The 23,001-nt window shown below is 30.3% G+C and overlaps 3 protein-coding genes across 5 annotated transcripts; 1 reads left to right on the top strand and 2 right to left on the bottom strand.

The window, feature by feature from the left end:
- The first annotated feature begins 818 nt into the window (after window positions 1-818).
- LOC126658747 (uncharacterized) lies at window positions 819-4,768 on the top strand. Of its 2 annotated transcripts, XM_050352687.1 has the most exons (8): window positions 819-1,191; window positions 1,303-1,459; window positions 1,574-1,693; window positions 1,779-2,453; window positions 2,593-2,953; window positions 3,501-3,582; window positions 4,140-4,390; window positions 4,555-4,768. In XM_050352687.1, the coding sequence occupies exons 1-7, from the start codon at window positions 976-978 to the stop codon at window positions 4,344-4,346; spliced, it is 1,818 nt and encodes a 605-aa protein (XP_050208644.1). In that variant the 5' UTR covers window positions 819-975; the 3' UTR covers window positions 4,347-4,390; window positions 4,555-4,768. The 2 variants fall into 2 exon arrangements, with proteins under 2 accessions (XP_050208644.1, XP_050208642.1); XM_050352685.1 differs by having other exon boundaries at window positions 4,140-4,768.
- A 342-nt stretch (window positions 4,769-5,110) lies between these two features.
- Window positions 5,111-10,754, bottom strand: LOC126658773 (triacylglycerol lipase OBL1-like). Its single transcript, XM_050352688.2, has 5 exons — window positions 10,285-10,754; window positions 9,993-10,186; window positions 9,798-9,831; window positions 6,073-6,674; window positions 5,111-5,547 (listed from the first exon to the last, which is right to left on the bottom strand). The coding sequence occupies exons 1-5, from the start codon at window positions 10,598-10,600 to the stop codon at window positions 5,296-5,298; spliced, it is 1,398 nt and encodes a 465-aa protein (XP_050208645.1). The 5' UTR covers window positions 10,601-10,754; the 3' UTR covers window positions 5,111-5,295.
- Window positions 10,755-14,882: 4,128 nt separating this feature from the next.
- Window positions 14,883-17,708, bottom strand: LOC126665071 (triacylglycerol lipase OBL1-like). Of its 2 annotated transcripts, none has more exons than XM_050357769.2 (5): window positions 17,383-17,708; window positions 16,730-16,926; window positions 16,606-16,639; window positions 15,902-16,509; window positions 14,883-15,249 (listed from the first exon to the last, which is right to left on the bottom strand). In XM_050357769.2, the coding sequence occupies exons 1-5, from the start codon at window positions 17,675-17,677 to the stop codon at window positions 14,962-14,964; spliced, it is 1,422 nt and encodes a 473-aa protein (XP_050213726.1). In that variant the 5' UTR covers window positions 17,678-17,708; the 3' UTR covers window positions 14,883-14,961. The 2 variants fall into 2 exon arrangements, with proteins under 2 accessions (XP_050213726.1, XP_050213727.1); XM_050357770.2 differs by having other exon boundaries at window positions 15,163-15,249; window positions 16,011-16,509.
- Window positions 17,709-23,001: the final 5,293 nt, after the last annotated feature.

Consider the following 23,001-nt stretch of genomic DNA (forward strand, 5'->3'; position numbering starts at 1 on the left):
TTCAATTGATTAAAATTTAAGTAATTTAATTCAAAATTATATAACCTTACAGTTATATTTAAAATAAATAAACTGTAAATATTTATACTAAATTTAAAATTATATATTTAATTTAAATATGAGAAAAATCACAAACGTATAATCGAGCTCATAATTTAGTCAATTGGCGATTTTTTTGTTGAACTCATATACAAACTAGTTACGAACTCTTAACCGAGCTCGTATACGAGCCGTTTACAAACTACCAAAAGAATTCATATATAAAATATTTATGAATTTAAACGAGCCGAATTTAATTTCGATTTGATTAAATAAACACACATAAGATTAATTTTGAGCTCCACAAAAAAACACAAACTGAAGTTTTATGGAGTTGAATCGCTCGTGAGCAGGGTTGGTTTACAGCTCTAGACAAACCTCCGTTCCGTTGCACTATTTGTTTATCCCAGGTCAAAAATACCCTCCAACCCGTTTGCCTCCGGACATTTAGAAGTCAGAATCCATTCCAGCGTACTGATATAGAAGGGTGGTGCTGTCAATTTCAGAATTCCAGTCAAAATTCAAATTCAAGGTCACAGGGCCATATCACATTAAAGGATGCAAAATATCCACTCACTTTTTTACTTGATTAACCATTAAAACAAAAGCAAATAAACGCAATCATCATCATTATAACTAACAAAAACCACCTTAAAGTAACGCACGACTCATTAGGCCGATTTTTTTTTGTCCTTTTCACCTTTTATTCAAAAAATAAATAGTTTAAACAATTTATTTCAATTCTTTTTTTTTTTTAATTTTAATCACCGACCCGCCATATAAAGCTCATTTGCCATGGAAACAAGCAGCAGCGATAACAGAATCTCCATTGCCAGATAAGCCAAATCTCTCTCTGTTCACTTAGAAAATGTGAAGCAGTAGCAGTAGAAGGAGAAGGTGAAAAAAATAATATATATATAAATAGAAGAATTGAAAATGGCAGAGGTAGTGTATCATCATCGTCATCAAGAACGGAGGAGCTCGTCGAGATCGGATTACAGAGCAGGAGCAACGAGTCCTGACTCAGTGATTTTCACTGCTGAGTCTAATTTTAACAGTCTCTTCTCATCCGCTTCTGCTAGCGTCGAGCGCTGCTCTTTCGCTTCTGATGCTCACGATCGCGACTCTCTTGCCTCTGAAATTAACTCACTCGTACTTCATTCTTATTCCACAACTGCATCTCCATATAATGAATTTGTTTTTGTTTGTTTCTTGAGAAAATATTTTTGTCGGCGGCGCTAAGATTATTTCAATTTGATGCAGCATTTGGCTGGACACGAAGGAAATGAGCTTCTCCACGAAGCTTCGAGTGGTCCAGATCGAGATCCAGATCCAAACAGACGCATTTCTACTCCACACAGCAACACAAAGCAAGCTCATGCTCACTCTCGTCTCTTCAAAAAAGTTGAAAAAGCGAAAGGTCCAGCTATTTTGTTTCCTTTTCAAAAGACAAAAAGAAAAACTCAAATCATTGAAAACAAAAAATTTCAAAATCGCTCACTGTTCACTTTCTATTATTATTATGACTATGCAGTTCAACAAGAAGACGACAATAACAACAGCAGCAACAGCAGAGCTATTATAGAACTACTAGTAGAAGACGATACTCACCTTATAGATTCAGCAAGAAATTCTTTCTCTCTCGCTCTTAAAGGTAACAAAAATCACTGCATATACAGTTATTTATTTCAGAGTCCATTTTTTTTAGGCTGTACTGTAATTATTTTGCTGTAACATAGAGTGTCAGGAACGGAGATCTAGATCTGAAGCGGTTTCTAAGAAGTCTGATAGGCGACGACCTGCGTCGTTGGATCTGAACAATGTTATTGCTGCTGCATCCTCCCCGCGATTAAGTGCTGTGAAGAAGAGTGCAATTTCTTCTAGAAAGTCCGGCACGTTTCCTAGCCCTGGGACGCCTAATTATCGCCACGCTAGCGTTGGAATGCAGAAAGGTTGGAGTTCAGAGCGAGTGCCGTTGCATAATAACAGTATTAGGCGACAAGTAAATGCTAATATGTTACTTCCTTTTAATAATAACGGAAGGACATTGCCGTCCAAATGGGAGGACGCTGAGAGGTGGATTTTTAGTCCTGTTTCTGGAGATAGTGGAGTGAGAACGTCGGTTCAGCTGCCTCAGCGGAGACCTAAGTCTAAGAGTGGACCGCTTGGTCCTCCTGGATTTGCGTATTACTCTCTGTATTCTCCTGCTATGCCTGTGTTTGACGGGGCCGTTATGGGAAATTTCATGGCTGGTTCTCCCTTTTCAGCTGGTGTTATTGCTGCTGATGGATTGGGTGCTCGATCTAATGGTAATGGTTCGGCATTTCCTGGTCGGACCGACCCTTGTATGGCTCGTTCTGTTAGTGTGCACGGTTGCTCTGAGGTGGTGGCCGAGTCGTCATTGACTTCACAAGGTAAAAAGAAAAAGTTTGGTTGCAAACTTGCAGTCTGTAGTGTTTTAGTAAGAAAGTGATATGTTTCTGCTAGTGTCTCAAGTGTGAATGAATTCTTATAACAGCCTATTAATTTTTTTATTGGATTGAATTTGCGCAGATGAAAAGCTTCATGATCTTAAGGATGCATCCGCGGATTTATCATCTGTTTCGAGAAGGGACATGGCAACTCAAATGAGTCCCGAGGGTAGTGGCCATTCATCTCCAACCATGAGGCAGTCTTTCTCTGCATCCACTCACTCTGCCTTACCTATTGTGGAAGTGCAGAGTATACATTCTTCTAAATCTGCAGTCAGGGATGTGCAGGTGGATGAGAGGGTTACTGTCACTAGATGGTCTAAGAAACATAGCTCTCGTAATCGTGGGAAGAGCTCAGGAAATGTTGATGACTGGAGAAAGAAATCTGCTGATTCTCGCACTTCATGTTGGGATGTTTCAGAGGCTGCAAAGTCCCTTTCAAAGTAAGTGTTCTAGTGCATTTCTTTAATTTTCTTTGTTTTGATGGATCAGCTAATTAGATAATGTTGCAGCTACTCTTAAATTAGAAGTGCCCTGAACCATCAACAAAATTATAAGCATTTAATTCTCCTTTTGATTTAACATATATAGCAAGAATAAGAATAATATGTGCTTGTCTGAACCGAACTGAGATTTTCCAAGGAAGTCTAACATTGACGGATTGCTAATTTCCAGCTAAAGATTGCATGCTATAACATGACAAAAAATTGCAGTTGATGAAAATGCTGCCTTTTATGAACAATGATATTGTTTGTTCTGCAATCACAGCTGCTATGTATCACAAATGATGGATAATAAGCGAAGAGATAATATTGTTACTCAACTATTCTTTATCCATTATTTGTTTTTAAGCAGCCTCCTGGTTTTAGACCCTTTTTATTTCGCCAACTGAATTATTTTTTTCTAGTCCAGATGTTCAGAAACTCATGGACTTTTCATGCACATGGATTAGTGAAGGTGTCATTTTAACGACACTTTTGTTTTCTGCAGAGCCAAAAGAGAGGAAGCTAAAATCATTGCATGGGAGAATCTGCAGAAGGCAAAAGCTGAGGCAGCAATAAGGAAACTTGAGGTTCTTTTCTTTCTACTTGTCTTATACACCTTTTAACCATAGGATCTCCTCACTTAAAACAGATTAATTTTGGTACAGTCGAAATAAGATGGTATTATAGTCATAGTTTTAAATACTTCTTTTACTGTTAATTGTTAGTCTCACAGTGCTCAAGTCTAGTGCTAAAATTTTAGAAAGTGATAGCTTAAGTTAATAAAAGTTTATGCCATTATTGGTTGCTGAGTTATACCCATATCTGATAGCACATATTACAGAGCTTGGTATAGTTGTCAAATTTTAAAATTTTGGTTCAGACAAATCCGCAATTGTGTAGGAAGAGCTTTTCCGAGGAAGGAAACAACAAAGCATCCAGTTCTCGACAATGAATAGCAATATAAAGGGCAACTAGCAAGTTTTATGTTTTCCATATATGGTTCTATAGTACAAAAATAAAGAATGCTTAGAACTGTCTTAAGATGAATTTATGTGTTACTACTACTGGCAAGCATTCATATTTATAGCTCGGTATTTATAGAGGCTACGTCTTGAACTTTTCATTGACTTCAAATTTTTTTCAGATGAAGCTGGAAAAGAAGAGATCATCGTCCATGGATAAAATTATGAACAAGCTAAGATCAGCTCAGAAGAGAGCCCAAGAAATGAGGAGCTCAGTCTTACCCAACCAGGCACGCCAAGTATCAAGGACTCATCACAAGGCTATATCATTCGGTAGAACACGTCAGATGGGTTCCTTGAGTGGTTGCTTCACATGTCATGCTTTCTAGCGCCCTGTGTTGCCATATGTTGCTGTGTTTTAACTCGCTACCTGGTAACTTCTTCGTTTGATGTCTTCTATACCTTTTTGTCTGGTATTGCAGAAAGTAGTTTCCCACTAAGAGTGTTTAGAATCCGACGAGTTAATCTAGTTTAGATTTTTCAAAAAAGGTGCTAAATTAGAGTTCAATTGGCATATAAGTTGATGCACTGTTGCAGGAGCATGAAGGTCAAGCATTTCCATTAGGATTCAAAATGAGAAGTAAGCATCTTGGTTGCAATGTTCCTGGTATCTAAAAGATTTTAGCTATAAACCTTGTATGAATGTGTATGTATGTAAATGAACAATTATATTCTTCTCATTTTTAAATTCCATTATGTGGGCGATAATGATTTTTGAAATAAAATTAGAAATGGCATTCTATGTAGTCAATCAAGATTACCAAATTAAGTTGTTCTGAATTCTTGAGGGTCCAACCGAACTTGACTTTTTTTATACAATTGGAACCTAGTATATATTATCTATGTTTGGATCATAGAAATGAATTTATGCCTGTTTGGCCTGAACTTTGCTCGGTCTATATAAACTTTAAGTAAAATATAGAAGTTTAAATCTGCACGTACAATAGCAAAATTAATACGGATTTGAATATGGGCCAGATTTAATTGAAAAGTAAGTATTTAAGTCCGGCCTGGGCGGGATGGATACCCGACCCATTGATCAGGTAAACATGCCGCTGATATGTTTTTACTTTTTACAGTGAAGAAACAGTCATTCGACAGCAACTTTTTATTTTGATTGTTTGAGTGAATGATATAACTAAGAGCAACTTTTGATATTATAAAACAATATGATTGCTATGCCATTTGACTGAAGGAAAATAAAAGAAACCGAATCTTCAATCTAGTACATTTATGAAAACTCTGTAGGACTGAGGACATTTAGGATATAGAGAGTTTTTAATCTTGGTGGTGTTGTTGAGGTAAGGATCCTAATCGAGTAGAATTATTATAATCTTGAGGAGCATGAGCTGATAATCCTGGAAGTACCAATCCAATTAACCTATACACTTTCAAAAACCACCCTTCTCTGTAGTCCAAACCAACGCAGGGCATCATCAAACCCCTAATTAACTCCCAACAGGCATTTAAATTCTTAGGTATAACCCAAAACAAATTGAAGTAATTCTTGTTCGGCTCTTCCAACAAATCCTGCACTCCAAACGTAGTGGTCGCCATACATTATTATAGTCAAACATTATTGGTAATTTTTAATTTTCACCGGTTTTTCCGGTTCAACTAGTTAAATAAAAAATAAATATATTTATATGTATACTAGTTAGAATAAGCCTGTCTGTTTAAAAAATAGTCAAACTTTTATCTATTGTTTCAATTCTCACTAAGACTTTTAAAATCATAAAATTTATCCTATTTTTGATATATAAATATTAATTGTAGCCAACTACTTAATTTGAAGGCCTATTCATATTTTCTTTTTCAACTATAACTAAACATTTTATCAATATATTCTAATTTTGATAAGTATTTTTTTAATTGAAATTGAAAAATACTATCAAATTGGATAAACAACTACACTTGAAAGTAAAATTTAAACTAGCAAATGGATCACAATCTAACTATTAGAAAATCAAGAATTAGATACTTTTAACATTTTAATTCAAGAAAATTGAGAATTAGATCATCATAAAAGATGTGAGATGAGAGAAAGAAACTGACCTTGGCATGATAGAAGCTATCATAGTAGAGACATCGTCCAAAATGGTTATACAAGAGAGCCGAATCATCATAAGGCAATCTAGGCACCAAATCATTACAGTAAACATATCTCAAATATCTCACATCAAATTCCTTCAATTTTTCTTCCATAAACCTTCCAAATTTCCTATCGCCAACTCTCGGCTGCCCGAACGTGTAAACTCCTTCCATTCTATCAAGCAACCAACCCTCTTCATGCAGGGCCAAAATACCCACAAGCAAAATCGCCAACGCGCCACCTAAGCTATGCCCCGTCACTATAAACTTAGCATTTCCATTTTTGCTCAATATTTCCTTGAGCATTCTTCTGAATTCGTAGTATGCATATAAATTTGTTGGTGCGACGTCGTTTGGCCAGCCATCTTTTTGTAGGCCTAAGGCGTGCATGAAGCCACGGTGGATTTTGCCGACGCCTTGTAGCTCATACCAGGAGAGGTCAACGTCAGTGAGCCACGCATTTGCATCAAATGGTTCAGTGCCTCTGAATGCTATTACTATTAGGTTAGGGTCGGTTTTTTTGTCTTCAAGTATAAAAGCCTGTGTTGACGGTTTCTTCTGGTACTCTGCCAGGTTTACATATATTCAAATTAGTTAATGTTAACTAGATGAATTATTAATCGAATTGAAAGAGATGTTTTGAGAAAATAAAACACAAACTATAGTCTAGTGAGATTCGATTTGAAAATTTCATATTTGATTTCTTCTCTCTTGTAATAAAAAGAAAAATCCCATTGTCTCATAAAAGTAGAAAAATAAAAAAAATTCTCAAATTTTAGGTTAAGTATTTTAGTAGTGCCCTCGATTAGTATAATAAGCAGAGTTGGGCACAGTTTTTGTTTTTAAATTGGCAAAATAATTTTTTCTTTGTTTATAATTTTAATAATTTTATTTTTATAAAATTAGACAGTCCGATTCATCAATTTTATAAATTGGACTATTAGATCCAAATTTCAATTCAATTATATAGTTATGAAGTTTCTTTTAATTAATTGGACCAACCAAATAATTACACATAATCAATACATGTTGTATCTGACACGAATATATTTATTCAATTTACAAACTAATGGACCAAACTGCTCAATTTGTTTTAAGAATACATGTACAAATGATTATGAACAAAAAAATTAATCATTTTGCTTCTAGAAATTCATTTTGTCTTAATTAAATATAGAGAAACTCTTTTCTTTTTCCTAAAAATATAGAGAAACTCCAACAAGCAAACAAGTAATTTCTCTACTTTACTTTTGCCATGACAATATTTATAGATTCTAATTATATGTTTTGGCTTTGTAATTAAGCAAACAGCAAAATTCCCTTTTTCCATATTTTCTTTTTTCTCACATGTTCTCTGTCAAATGCACAAGCAGTCGTATCTTTAAGGCTTTGTCTTCGAGCTATGAGTATGTATTAAGAGAAGTGAGACAGATCCAACATTATAAAATAATATCTTGTGGTTTCATTTATCACTTTTAAAATACAATTGTGATTTACTTCTGTCAGACATATATAATTGAAGAATTCTATAAATCAAGCAAGGCCAGCAAAGATATTCTATGATTAGCATTACTTTATGTATATCCATATTTATTTATTTATTTATTTGTGCTTACCAATTAAGCTTCAAGAAGAGTGAAAGCTAACCAATGTTTTCACTTTCCTTTAGTAGGTATTCAAAATTAACTATATGGTAAAAGTGAAGATAAAAAAAAACTATATGGTAAAAGTTTCAAAAATAAAGGTTTAATGGTTGAAAAAAGCTAAAAAATTTCAACCTTTTTTTATATATTTATCTAAATTTATCCCAATTTAATAATTTTATTATAATTTTATCCATATTTGTTTCAATTAATTTAATTGTCTCAGTTTTCAGTTAAATTCTATATTAAGTCATTAGCTAGCTAATTCATTTTTTTCAAAATTGCAAAATTGAACTCTTAATCCAAAAAATTTAGAAATGATAACAAAATAAATGTTAAATTGTTTTTTCCTGTGGTAAAATTATAAAAAACAAGTTTGAAGCTAAAAATAAACGAATAAGGCAAATGTATATTTAATTAAGTTGAAAAATTTACACAATTAAATTTTTTGAAACAAATTAAATAAAATTACAATGAAATTATCAAATTAAGATAAGCTTGTAAATTTTAGTAGTCTTTGTAGTCCAAATCTAACTCTTAAACGCAAATTATCAAATTAGGGGGTGTTTGATAATCAAACTTATTATTTAAATTAATGTATTAAGTACTTAATTATTTTAAGCTGGTTTGATAACTCAAAAAGGTTCAACTTAACTCATTCAGTTAAGTCAAAAACCACTTAAAATAATAAGTCAAAAATTTTGACTTATTTTTTTTGCTGAAAATATTAAGTTATTAAATATTAGTTCTATCATTAAATAAACTTTACATTCTTATTATTTTCAATTATTATTTACGAATAAAAATATTTTATCTCACATTTTTTTAAATATCACAATGAGTGTATTATACTTAAATCAACACTTAAAATTGCAAGGTACTATATTTTTCATTATAAATATTTTATTTTCTATTTTTACTTTTTTTATATAGTTTATGTGTCATTTATTTAATATTTCCATTTTTTAATATTATTTGGACTTCTGTTTATAACACACAACCTTAATTATCAGATTTAAATGGTTTTTTAAATTTTTTAAAATTAATATTTTATTTTAAAAGCTAATTTTCAAATTAAAGTGGAACATCATTATAATCTTTAAAGACTAATTATCAACATATGAAACTAAAATTTATGATTTTTATTTATGATATATGTAATATTTATAATATTTTTTATATGCTTTTTATTTATATTTTAAAATTTTAAATAATATAAAATTTATATTTAGTAATTTATTTTTAAAATGGTTAATTTTTAAAGGTTTAATATATAAATATAATAATTTAAATAATATTCAGTAATTGCAGACTTGCAGTATCAAACAGACTTATTTAATTCAGCAATTAATTTTCAGTTTTATCACGCCACCTTAGTCTATGTATTTCAAATCTAACTCTTGGCGATGTTACTATAGGTTTTTTTATTTGTTGGTTAAATATTTATCCAACTATATTATTTTTATAAAACAGTACTTATTATTTCTCCATTGGTTACCTTTTCATAATCCATCTATTTTTAAACAATGGAAATTTATCCGATTAATTCAGGCTTATTATCTATATGGAAAATTATCAGTTAAGTGAGACATTAGGTATATATAACTTATCTTTATTTTTAATAAAAGTTGGATTTCTAAAATATAAGAAATGGAATGAGGGAAGTGTTGTATAAAAATAAATATAGTTGAATAAATAACCGTAAAAATGTTTAACCTCTTCATTCGTTTTTATTTTGGTTGCAAGGGAATGAGATGAACGCTTAATGGCATGAATATATAGAACCATGGACCTCTTACCACTAAACTACAACCTCATTACCCTTCCGTTGTTTAACAACCATAGTGGCTAGTATAATGTGCATTAACCTTAATTTTTAACCTCATTGGTTAGATATAGATTTCAATTTTGTAATGCTTTGATATATAACTATACACTAAACCATTAATTAGCTAGCCTATGGAGTATAATAATTAAGTTGACCTATGTCAACTATAAGCATTGGTAAAAAATGTAGAAGAAAATAATAAGGTTCTTGTTTCTTACCATTCCAGAAGTTGTAGAATCCCAAGAATTCCATCTGCATAAAAGAAATGAAATTAATTTCCACCACTGAACTGAAATAAGATCAAGTAAATCGATTTTACACTCATCAAAATAAAACGTTCAATTAACAAAACATTAAAGATAATTTATTAAACATAAAATATTCTATATATATGTTTAATAATTGAAACTTACACGCCAGTGATCTGTGACTACAGATTTAATGCAGGCTTCATTCTCATATGATAATTTAGAAGCCATCAAAGCCAAATGCGACTTATATTTTCTATTTCCAGGTTTAATATTTCCATCCATTTCTACTCTTTGATCCAAGTTCCCAATCAACGATCTAAAATTTACTGCTGATCTATCAATTCTCACCATATTTCCTGCATTTAAAACGACGCCGGATTTAGCAAAAACAAAACCCTGCATGTTCATGCGTCACTTCCTCATTACTATTTAAATCAATTAATTAATTTATTACCTCTCAAGAACTTGATCAAAAGCAAGAAAATCCCACCGTTGATCGCGACAAGATTTAGCCACGTCTCTAACGCGTGCCCTATTCGAGCTAAAGGATTTCTTATATACAGAAAGATTTTCTGAAAAATAATGGAGATGAAGATGAGCCATCGATCGCTAAAATTTCTGAATTTATGCTCCTCTGGGCATTCAACAAATCTTCGACTCTTTATATCAGAAGAAAATAAAAGGTATAAAAGATCGGAAAAACTTGCTTCCTCTGGATCAAGCAACAACCTGTCGTAACAGAAGTTTTCACCGTCGGAGCTAAAGGTCATGGTTTGATCGGAAGAAGCAAATAAAAAAATGATGGGTCTTAATTTTGTTAGCTGCTGTATGTTAAAGATCTGTTAGCTATATATTTTGAATAAAATATGACTGAACGTTGGCTTGCTGTCTTGGAGAAAGAATAATTTAGAAAATGGAGGGAATAGTTTCATTGTTTAATTAGAGGGTTAAATAATCAAGATTTTATTATAATCAGATCACGCGTTGAATATTAGATAAAGGGATAAATTAATTTAGACTAACGGAGTAGTAAAAGTTATGTAAATGAACCTTAATTTGTTCATTGTATGGACACGGCTATCTGTCCTTTTCCAAAAATTTAAAAAATGTTTAAGCATCATTAAATTCAACATTCTTATCCTTAATTATCACCGGCACCTTTAATGATGGTTAAGTTGGTAATCCTAAGATATAAAGGAAAAGGAAAAATTATTCAATGGAAGCGTTGCGACAGATTATTCGTGTAACAAACTAATTGTGTGTTAACTATGTAGAACTTTTAATGATTAAAAAATAAGTAGTAATTATATAAAAAAATTGCAAATACTTATTGATTTGTTGTAAATATGACATGAAACAACCAACACATGAAATAACCATCAAACTTTTTTATATGTTGGAGTGCGCATTGTTTAGTTTGATTCAATATATTATTCAATTTATTATTTTTGAAAGAAAATAAAAATCAAACTGAATTTAAGAGTAGCATTCGATTGGGTTTGGTTTTTAGCTAATTAGTAAAGTATAAAAAGAAACTTTCTCTAGAATTTTAAGATAAAAAAAATTAAATAATATTAAATTTAAAATTATGTTTAAAATAAATTGTAATATATCATACATTTTACCATTTAAATACATAATTTTTTTTGAGAAATTACATTGTACACATAGTGTACGGTTTTTCATTTTATTTATTTTCAAAATTAAAAATCAAGGCAAACCAGACATTTTCTTTTAAAAAATTATAATAAATAAATCAAACCAAATCTAATTTGATGCGGTATGGTTGTTGCAAACCATTACATGTATTTACTCTGAAACTCAATTGCTAAAACATGATTTTTTTTTTCTGAATTCAAAACATGAATCTCTAAGTTTCATGAATAGTTCTTTTGAACAGGTAATTTAACAAAACAGGGAAATTTTTTTTGAGACAACAAAATTGGGAAATTAAATTAATTGAACAATAAAATTTCTGTTTTAGCACATTTTAATACGTTTTATGTTGTGGTCTTTGACTCCAGGTCAGGCTTTTATAGTTTAGAGAAAAGTTTAATATCCCTGAACTTTTGACTTTTGCAGACATTTCTTTTTGATAATTTTTTAATTTAATTAGAAACTATAATTAGACATTTTAGAAGCCAACTAATCCAAATTCAAGCCTAGTAAAATTACATAGATAGTAAAAATATATTATTATTTTTAAGGTAGTTTTATATCTAGAATTCAATTTTAATATACGCTTAATCTAAATTCATTGGATCATTTCATTCAGCAATTATAGACTATGGACCTTTCATTATTTCATTTTTTTTATGAATATTTTATTTTCTTAACTTGAATTCTAGAATCAAGGTGCAAAATTTAAATGATTTTATATTAAACTGAAAATTATCATCAATCGAGTATTAAATATAAAATTTTCAATAAAATATTAGAAACTAAATATCAAAATTACACCAGAACGTTTCAATCAGGTTGATACATCCTTAGCAAGTTAGCATGACTCTTTATCCAAAATTCTCTTAAATTATGAGTCCTCAAAATAAAATGCCAATAGAAATCAAATTAACAAGAATTGTAAATTATTGTTTTGATCCTTGGACTTATTCCGGTTATACTTTTCATTAGGGCTGCATTCTGAGTTGCTTTCTTGGATTAATTGAAGCAGCCAATATGTACATCTAAGTCATTCTTAGGTTAGTTAATTAGATATTTGTTGGCTGATATCTAGATCTACTATACCGATTAATTCGGATCGAACCAGATAAGATCTCATAGGATGACAAAATTTTCTCAAAAGATTTTTATTTTTTTCCTTATTTTAAATTAAAAACCAAAAGAAAAGCGAGCTCTTCCCCACCGGATACAGGATGCTAAATGAATCTTCATAAGGTTTGGTGGGTCTTCCCAAATGTCATTGAAAATTCAATTGGTGCAATATAGGGATATTTATTAAAGAATGCAAAGACTAGTTAGCAAACAAGTTGCATTTTTAGAAGGCATAAAAGCACCTACTTTAATTTTTTTTTTCATTTATACCCTATATACTTTTTAATTAAGGTGGTTGGTTTTTAAGTAATTAAACCTTTTTAAAAGGAGGGTTAAATTGAACTTTGTAAATACGTAGCTGTTTTACTTTAGAAGTAGCAATCTCGTGTGCAGACTAATTCAATAGCTTGTCAGATCAAGATGAAGATAAACAATGAGTTGGCATTTTGGAATATTTAAAACTAGGCTTGGGGATTACTTATCAAACAAATAGAAGAAATTGAAAAATATGTAGTTAGTAATACGCATCTTGGGCTAGGAATTTGAAGTTTAGATCGAAAAGCATTTTTCTTAAAAAAGAATTCTTTTATTTGAGTTCTAAATATTGCTACCTTAGGAATTAGTAATACATATTTTCTTAACAATATAATATATTTTAAATAATCAACACATGTATTACACCAGAATATATTATTTCGGCGGTCTATGTTGACATTTTTCATTGAAAAATTATTAAATGTTTTTGACTTGCACGAATTAAAATTATAAATTGTGTTTAATACTGGTAAAGGTAACTAAAAATTTGTGTGGTTATTGTAAAATAATGTAAAGTTCATAATTTAAGTTACATTTAATCCTTGCTTTTGATATATTTTGCCCATCTTATTATGTTTAAATCAAGGCTTAATTTCATTTCTATTTGTTTCTTAGACTATCTATATATTCCCATTTGTAACTTTTTTTTTACTATTATGATCTTGCAATGCTAAAAAAATTTAATAATAAAAATAAAAATATTCTTAATTATTACTCCCATTTAAAAAAATTCTTAGTTATATATTTTATATTCCATTTAAGAAGTTTTATTGTGACTTTTTAGTATAATTTCTCTCTTTTATCCTTATTTTATTTCAATGGTCAAATATATTTTGTAAAGCATTTAATGATATTCATGCAGAATTCCAAATCACAAAATAAAAAGAAATAAATACTCTCTCTGTTCTAGATTTGTTCATGGGCCGGATTCGGACGAGCCCAACAGGTTTTTTAATTTTTTTTACAAGCTCAAGTCTGGCCCGAATCCGAATAAAGCTTTACATTTCCTACCCAAATTCGGCCCTAACACTATATTTTTACGGGTTCTATAGATCTACTCTAATTCAATAGAGTTGTAAACTTTTTTTTACCCAAAATTCTTGTACACTTTTAAAAATAACAATTTTAAAACTCAATTTTTATATTATGCCTCTATTTAAATTTCACTAGTAAAATAATTTTAAAATGGACCCTATATTTAATAAGGATATAATAAGAAATGTTTTAAAAAAAATTTAGAATAACAATTAGGCTAATTATCATCGATGACAGTCCAATTTAGATCCCTCTATCATCAAGCCTCCTGAACTAAATTTTGGCCCGCTAAATCTCCTAAACTTTACTTAATGATCAACTAAAGTCCTTTTGCCCCAAAACCGCCCAAAAAAATCGCTTTAAACCCCTTATTTTCTCAAAAATGCCCAAAATATCTCTAAAGTCAATAAAAAAAATCAAACTAACCCAGTCTAAATAAATCTTAAGTCACCAACCCAACCAAAGTAAATATAATCTATCCAACCAAATCATACTTAAATCATCAATCTACCCAATTAAATAAAACCACTCAACCGTCACTGTCATTGCCAAATTTTTATGGCCACTGCCGTCCATTGTCGATTTTTTTTTCTTCAAAATTTTAATAAATATATATCTATCAATTTTAAAATATTTAATAAATAATTATTTTTTAATTTTAATAATTTAATAAGTATTTTTTTAACATTTATTTAAATTGTGTGGGTCTGTTTACCGAAAAACAGGCCCATCGACAGTGTTGTCTGTCACTTTGTAGCAGACCCACCGGTGGTGGGTCTGTTCTTTGTAAAGGACCCACCGGCACTGCGTGGGTTTGTTACAAAGAACATGCCCATCGCCGGTGGGTCTGCTCAAAGTAACAAACCACCACATGTTCCAATTGTAAAAATGTTAATTCTCGAACGAATATTGGAACAAAAGAAAAACTAATTAAACACAACGATAATTTTTGTTTACAAGGAATTTTATATTGTAAAGGTTGACATATAATAATTACAGCTGCAATTAATTAATCCACTGCCCTAGCAGACTGTTTAACCTTGTCTTGAAGCTGTATAGATAAGGGAAAGGATCCTGATCTCATAGAATTATTATAATCCTGAAGACTATGAGCTGATAATCCTGGAATTACTAATCCGATTACCCTAAATAACTTCATTAACAGACATTCTTTATACTCTGCACCCTTCATATATGGCATTATAAAACTTCTAATTACCTCCCATAATGCAATCAAGTACTTCGGAACAGCCCATGACAAAGAGAAGTAGTTGTGATTTGGCTCTGCCTCCATAATCTAAAATCAAATTGGATAATGGGTTATACTAAGTGCCTAATTTAGAAACTTCTCCATGAAATTTAAATTGAAAATGAATTAATATATATACATATGACCATGATGAAATCTTTAAGTACTTGTCAAAAAAAAAAATCATTAAGTATATACTGAATAAAAAAATATGTCATTTTCGTCCATCAACTTTGTATTTTATATCAATTATATCCAGCAAATAATAAAAAGTATGATATATCTAATTGATAAAAATAAAGTACAATCCAATATCTTAAGATGTTTTTATGATATATTAGTCCATATTGGGAGAAAAAAATAATCTTTTTTTGATAATAACATAAAAATTTGACAAAAAGCACAAACATTTTGATAAATTGGATAGATGATATCTTATGTGTTTTCTTCAAATATGAACTTTTTTTTTCCATAAAAATTAGTTGAGGAATTAACATATACATTTTTCAATTAATTTTGACCCCTCATCTTTTTTAGTTATCGTTTGGATATAATTGACACAAATCATAAAATTGACGAACCCACTTGATACAATTTTGTATTCAATATATATTTAATAATTCCGTCATATATAAATTTAAATATATAAATTTATGTTGCCAATTGAAACTCTGGGAAATGTTGGACAAAAAAAACTTACCTCTCCCTCATAGTAACAATTGAAATGGAGGCATGGGCCAAAATGCTTGAAGTAGTGATTAGCATCATCATAAGGCAACATAGGAAACATGTCATTACAGTAAACATACCTCAAATATTTGACATTATACTTATTCATCTTATTTTTCATAAACTCCCCAAATTGTTTATCACCAACCCTCGGCTGTCCAAATGTGTAAACTCCTTCTAATTTCATCAGTAACCAGTCCTCATCATGAAACACTAAAACAAACACAAACAGTAACGCCAATGCGCCACCTAATCCATGCCCCGTAAGTATAAACTTAGCATCGTGGTTTTTGTGTAATGCTTCTCTCAACGAATATCTTATAGAATGGTATGCATATCTTTTATCTATGCCTCGTTCTATTTGTTCGGACCAGCCGTGTTTTGTTAGGCCGAGGGCTTTCATGAAGCCACGGTGGATCTTACCGATCCCTTCGAGCTCGTACCATGAAATGTCGAAATTTGTGCGCCAGCTATTCGCGTCGAATGGATTTGTGCCTCTGAATGAGACGACCACTAAGTTAGGATCTGAGGCTGATTCGCGTAACATGAAGCATGGCGTTGAGGGTTCGTCGAGATACTCTGGTGCATGTGATTGGTCCCTAAATTTATTACTTGATATACAAGCTATTCAATTTAAGAAAATCGCACAAAATAGAAAAGGGGGTTGCGTCTTACCATTGTAAAAATTGAAGAACCCCAAGAAATCCATCTATCAAGAATTAAAAAAAAAATCAAATAGAAATTAATTAGATTTTTTAAAAATTAATCATCTAACTTTAGTTTTGATCGATGCACTTACTTTCCAGGAATTTTTGACCACGTTTCTAATGAAGGCTTCATTCTCATAAGACAACTTTGTAGCCATGAAAGCCAAATAAGAAGTACTATAAGTTTCTTTTCCATGTTTGATGTTCTTCTGCAGCTCTACGCGATTGTCTAGATTTCCAACTATAGATGTGAATGTCGCGGATGATCGGTCCGGCCACACCAACTTTCCTGCAAAATTCTACTCTTTACTAACAGAAACATCATCACTAGTCTATGTGGGTTAAATGCCATTGTGGTACCTAAATGCTACGGTATATTTTAAATCGATACCTACACTTTAATTTATATCTTTTTTTATACTGTATCTGTAATCTTTATTTGAGGTGAATGTCTTTTAAAATATTCCAACAAAATTAAATTGATAATCTGCCACATCAACAGCCATGCTTTTGTTCAAAAAAGGATGAGATACTCTAGTATCAAACAAAAGTTGAAGATGAGGTACTAAAAAGATCCAAGTTAAAAATAAGGTACCAGTTCTAAATATGTGATAAAATATAGGTACCACTCAGGTGTTTAACCATGTAATGAAGAAAATCAAATGCTGCATTCATAATAAAGCAAGGGTACTTAAAACGTATCTAATTCTGCTAATTGGTGGGAAAAAAAAAAAGCGGAACGCACCTCTCAAAATGGTGAGAATCAGCATAGAAAAAGAACCGCCGTTGGCTGATAGAAGATTGAGCCACATTTCTAATGTGTCCCCTATTAGAGCCAGGGGCTCTCTGCATAAAATGAATATTTTTTGCATAATAAGTGAAACGTATTCGAGCCATTTGATCTCAGCAGCTCCCTTCTCTTGGGGCCTATTTTCTGAGATTGCATTTCCAAACAAAACACAGCTTTTAACTCCCAAAACATATGAACAGAGCAGTAAAACTATTCTGATATAACTAGTTTTCCCGGGCTCTAGCAACATTTCATTTTGACACAGAGAATGTTTCTTACGGTCCATGGTTTGTGAAATTTGAGTCAAAAATGAACGTAAAAAGTATATATACTTACTTAAAAAGATTTTCAACCTCTAATATTCCAGATTAATTTGATTGGTATATGATCAATTTAAGAATTAGAGGTTGCTGGATCAGAATTGTGGATTAATCATTGCATACCTTAAATAAGATATTTCATCTGAAGCACTTTTACATTGGAATTACTAAATCCACAAAATACTCATAGGACTATTCTCTAAATATTAACTACCATACAAAATCTAAGCCTGGAAAATTCATTTTCCTTTTTTTGGTATTTTCAAAACTTACATTTTAATTCAATTTACTCTAGTTTCTAAAAGTGGTATAATTAATGACAAAAACAAATAGAACTAATAGCTCATTTAATTATGGCCTAATGATCAAGTAAAACTAAACATTTGCCGGAAGTTTCCGTTCTATCCAAACCTTTAAAACGTCTCGATAATGTCCAAAATCGTATTATATCATTTTAAAAATGTCACAACCCAAAAAGGAGTGTCCTAATGTTGTTGTGTCGTTGATATGGACTTTCACATATTTACCATGTATGAAAACAATTTAAAACTTGGACAGAATTGAGATTTTTGTTAAATGTTTGACATTTTTAGATCATTATTTGCGTTTTTTATTTTATATTTTTCATACATGACAAAATAACACATCAACATCAGCACAATCCTTTTCAATTTGAGATTTTTTTTTTTAACAAAGGCTAAAATTTCCATTAATAATAACGAAAATTACATGAACGGTTTCTCAACCTACTGAGTCAACTATTCTAGAAAAGATGATGAGAGCTGTAAAAATACAGTCATCGACTAGGGCTAAACTAACCACCAAGGGTCACCCAAATTTGTAAACTAAAACTAGATCTAATAATAAAATCTCTGTGATACATCTGTTCTCTTGAAAATTAAAAACATCATCGATATTGACGCAAAACATACTTGTACTTGATGAAATCCGTTGTAAGATGCTGCCTATAATTGTTTCAGAGATCCAAGTCGTTTGCACCGCAAAAAACAATTTCATCTCTAAAGATGAAAAAAACTACTCTTAATTTCGATTAGATTAGATCTAATCTCAATTAAAAGACTATGGTAGAAAATAATTTCTAGATCTAGACCAAAATTGGCCAAGAAAGAAACTTTATTCGAAAACTAAAGATAAAAACTATGAAAAAACTAAATTTGAGAGATTGGTGAGGTGATTTTTGGCCAAAAATGGCCAAAAACCACCCCCAAATGAATAAGAAGAAGAAAACTTACTAGGGTTTGAGTTTGAGAGATTTTTTAAAAGAGAGAAACGGCTAGGGTTTACTTGGTTATTTGAGATATTTTTGAAATGATATAATATGATAATTTTTATTATCGGTACGTTTACATAATAAAAATTTCGCTAAATGTCTAGTTTTTTTTAGGTCAGTAGGCCTTCAATTGAAGAGTTTAAGAGGGTGAAGTGAAAATATTTTTCGTTTTAGATAACGGTAGTGGCACATGCCGTGGCTGGATTAAATGGCACACGGTCATAGAATGGATGACACACAACACGTAGCTGCCATGTAGGATACTTCAAATATGAAATTAGAGAGAAACTTTATGTTGAAACAAAAAGAAAGTTTAGTACCTAAACTTAATTAAACAAAATATATTTTAGTAATTAAATTTATGCGGTTGTGAAAGCGGGATTCGTAGAAAAACAACACGAAGTGGCGTAATGGCATTATAATTCTATCAAAACTGAAGGTGTGCGATTTTGGAAGATTTTTGAGTTTAAATTTATTGAAAACAAATCCACGATCAATAATATCAGTTTTGCTCATGATCTATGTCGCCTTTGGGCCAAAATTCATCGTTTGAACCTTCAAAATGGCATTTTAGCGAGTATGACAGTTTTTAAATGTTCTTATTTTATTTTCTATTATGTTTAATTTAAGATTTTCGTTTTACTTTATTATTTAAACAATCTTATGAATTGTTGGACGGTAATTGATGTTGTTTGGAGACATATTTTTTTATTTTCCAAATACCAATATTCAATCGAATGAACGACGTTTGTTGTCTAAATTCTAGTATTTAGCTTTGAATTAATAGAATTTTAAAGTTAATTATTGGTATTATTTTATTAATCAACAGCTCTTAATTATCATTGTGTTTATGGTGACTTCTGTTCATCCCAAAATATATGTAAAAATAGTTAAGGACATGTTTGGTTCAGCTGTTTCTTATAGCTGATGGCCGTTAGCTGTTGTTAATGGCTGTTGGCTGGTAGCTGATAGAAGTGTTTGGTGAGATTTAATTAGTTGTAACTGTTTATATATAAAATGACCATAAAGGGCATAATTTTTATTTTTATTTTTTATTTATTAAATTATGAATATATTATATCATATATTATTTAATAAAAATATTAATAATTTTTTTATAAAAAATAATATTTAGTTTAAACTTATTTAGAAATTTTTTTTTTGATAAAATTTTTAAAAAATTATTAAGTTATAGTTGTTTTAATATAAACAAAATAATTTTATATAATTTATAAATAATTTTATATATTAAAAAAACGATATATTATAATAGGGATAATTTTGTCTAAATAATTAAAAATATTGAAACAGCTATCAACTATTGGCAAAAATCTCCAAAATAGATCTTTTCAAACAACAGTTGTTAGAGGTTCAAAAAACTTTAAAAAAAAATTAAAACAAATATTTTGGTAGAGTTTTTAAAAAATAAAAATTAAAAACTCAATAAAAAAGTTGAACCAAACATCCCCTAACTGAGATGCAAAAACATGTCTTTCAATTTAAGTAATTTTTTTCATGCCGGTGGGAATTGATTTATTTGTTTTGGTGTTTAAAAACTGAAAATAAATTTAAATAATTGACATGAAAAGAAAGAAAAAGAGGATACACCCCACCTTTGAGAAGGGACAGGATTAGGAAAGAACAAAAGGGCAGACGATTAGATAGGCGAGTCATAATTCTTCTAGAGGATCAAAAATCTACAATGCAACCAACCCATCAAATGAGACATGCAAAATTAGGAGAAATTGAAGAATATTAATTGGCCAAAAACAAATTTCTCATAGATTAAAGGCTTAATTCCTTAAAAAACCCTCACCTTACACTTTTTCTTCGTTTATACCCTAACCTTATAAAAACACCATTTATACCCAATTTTGGGTTTTTATGTTTCATCTCTACCCAAAAGCATTAAATTGTACTTTTTTTATTTGGAAAAGAGTTTAAAACATACTTTTTTCTATTTTAAAATATACAAATAAATCCTTAAACTTAAAAAATAATCAAACACATCCAAATAATTAATTTTTTTTTAATTTGATAAAATAATAAAAAATTAAAAAAGAATATTATTATTTTTAATATTTTGTCGGAAATATTTTAAAAAAAAATTAAAAAAAAATTTCGAAAACTTAAAAACAATTATTATTATTTTTTAATTTTTTAAAAAAGATGGTATTTTTGTATTATTAATAATATTAATATCTAATTAGTATATAAGTTAAAAATGAAGGATTGTTTTAAATTTTTTTCAAATGAAAAGAGTACATTTTAATGCTTTTGGGTAGAGATGAAACATAAAAACTCAAAATTGGGTACAAATGGTGTTTTTACAAGGTCAGGGTATAAACGAAAAAAAAATGCAAGGTGGGGTTTTTTTAAGGAATTAAGCCTAGATTAAATTGTTTTGTCTTTCTTCTAAATCCATCCAACCAACAATTTTTTCAATATCTTCTTCATAATCATTCATTTTCTCCTTTTCTTTGTCTGCTGCATCTATTATTTTCTCAATTTTCTTTCACATTTTTATTGATTTCTAGGTATTAAATGTGTGTCTGAGTAATAACAGTGCAGTAAGTAAGGGTTGGAGTTAAAAGGTATATGCCCTTGATTTGTAGGACAAGGAAGCAACTCATACTTATACCAGAATATCCCTTAATATTTGGATGTTGGAACCTTTAGGGAACCTTCACATGGGTTTTCTGGTAGCTTAATTTACCTAATTATTATATATATCTTCTCTTTTTATTAAGGACAATAAATTTAATGATTATATTTAGGGGTCAAGATAAGTCGTGACATGAAAATGCTATTCATCTAACGCGAAAAAATAGCAGCTTATGATTAAAATTAAATATATTCATATTATAAACGGCTCAATCCATTTATGACACGTCCGATAGTTGACTTATATAACTCATAATCAAACTACTATATTAAATGGATTATATAAGTTGAATATATAATTTGTTTAATTTTTATGTTGTATTTGCGTTCACACAATTCATAAATAAGTTATGTTCGTGTAGTTTTATAAATAAACATACAAAAGGATGCACCAACTTATTTGAAATCCTGATCATTTTTAATATGTTAGGTTATGAAATTTGTTTTATATATATATCGATCTCTTTGACTGAATGTAATGGCCTAATGGGGTTGGATATTTGTAATGAAGAATAGATTCAGCTGGGTGTTGAAGAAACATGATTCTCAAGACATAAACACAGTTTGTTTGGATCCAACATCTGGAGGCAACACCATGTTCTGTCTCAAACCAATCCTATCCTTTCTCTTTTTCTTCAAAACCTAAAGCATATATTTTTCTCTCTTTTTTTTGTTAGTTTTTCATGTGCTATATCTAAAAAAATTTGCATTGGAGTAATACCACTTTTCCATTTAATTTCTATATCATAGGACCAGATTCGTTGTATGCACAAATATAATATTTCATATACCACACATTTATCTTAAACTCGATCATTAACTTTCGTCAATTAACTATGCTTTTTATATAAATTCTTGACGCTTGCCATGAAATTGAGGAGATGCGTTTATTAATGCTTACACTCTCAAACTAAGATGATCAGAAGGCTTCTGAGCCCGACCCAAGAGGTATAGGAACAGTTCCGGGCGTTACGAGCTCACAGACTTAAAAATGATATATACTCCAAGAGGTATAGGAGGAGTATATATCGAAAATAAAATTAAACAAAATTTTCGTTATCCGTTCTTCGTGCTTAAATATGACTTGAGAGGAAATATGAGTTTTAGAATTAAAAAAAAGGGCAAAAAGGTAAACGGTTTAAGGTGTTCCTTGAACAGTAACTCAGCAGTTTCGGTTTGTGAAACGTGTTACGTGGCCGCTCCTAGATGCAATAGCTCTAAAATAGAAGGAAAGGGCGGATGACATAGCATGCCACGTAAGTAAAAGACAAAAGCGTTGACTGAGTAGATTAAGTTTCA

The sequence above is a fragment of the Mercurialis annua genome, linkage group LG1-X (assembly GCF_937616625.2).
Source record: "Mercurialis annua linkage group LG1-X, ddMerAnnu1.2, whole genome shotgun sequence".
Taxonomy (NCBI): domain Eukaryota; kingdom Viridiplantae; phylum Streptophyta; class Magnoliopsida; order Malpighiales; family Euphorbiaceae; genus Mercurialis; species Mercurialis annua.

Bases quoted from the DNA above. Each gene is read 5' to 3' on its own strand.
- LOC126658747 (XM_050352685.1), top strand. From the start codon at position 976: ATGGCAGAGGTAGTGTATCATCATCGTCATCAAGAACGGAGGAGCTCG. The intron at 1,460-1,573 runs GTCCAGCTATTT...ATGACTATGCAG, and splicing joins AAAAGTTGAAAAAGCGAAAG to TTCAACAAGAAGACGACAAT. The intron at 2,954-3,500 runs GTAAGTGTTCTA...TGTTTTCTGCAG, and splicing joins GCTGCAAAGTCCCTTTCAAA to AGCCAAAAGAGAGGAAGCTA.
- LOC126658773 (XM_050352688.2), bottom strand. From the start codon at position 10,600: ATGACCTTTAGCTCCGACGGTGAAAACTTCTGTTACGACAGGTTGTTG. The intron at 6,675-9,797 runs GTAAGAAACAAG...TAAACCTGGCAG, and splicing joins ATTCTACAACTTCTGGAATG to AGTACCAGAAGAAACCGTCA. The intron at 5,548-6,072 runs GTCAGTTTCTTT...TTTGGAGTGCAG, and splicing joins ATAGCTTCTATCATGCCAAG to GATTTGTTGGAAGAGCCGAA.
- LOC126665071 (XM_050357769.2), bottom strand. From the start codon at position 17,677: ATGTTGCTAGAGCCCGGGAAAACTAGTTATATCAGAATAGTTTTACTG. The intron at 16,927-17,382 runs GTGCGTTCCGCT...AGAATTTTGCAG, and splicing joins GATTCTCACCATTTTGAGAG to GAAAGTTGGTGTGGCCGGAC. The intron at 16,510-16,605 runs GTAAGACGCAAC...CACATGCACCAG, and splicing joins GTTCTTCAATTTTTACAATG to AGTATCTCGACGAACCCTCA.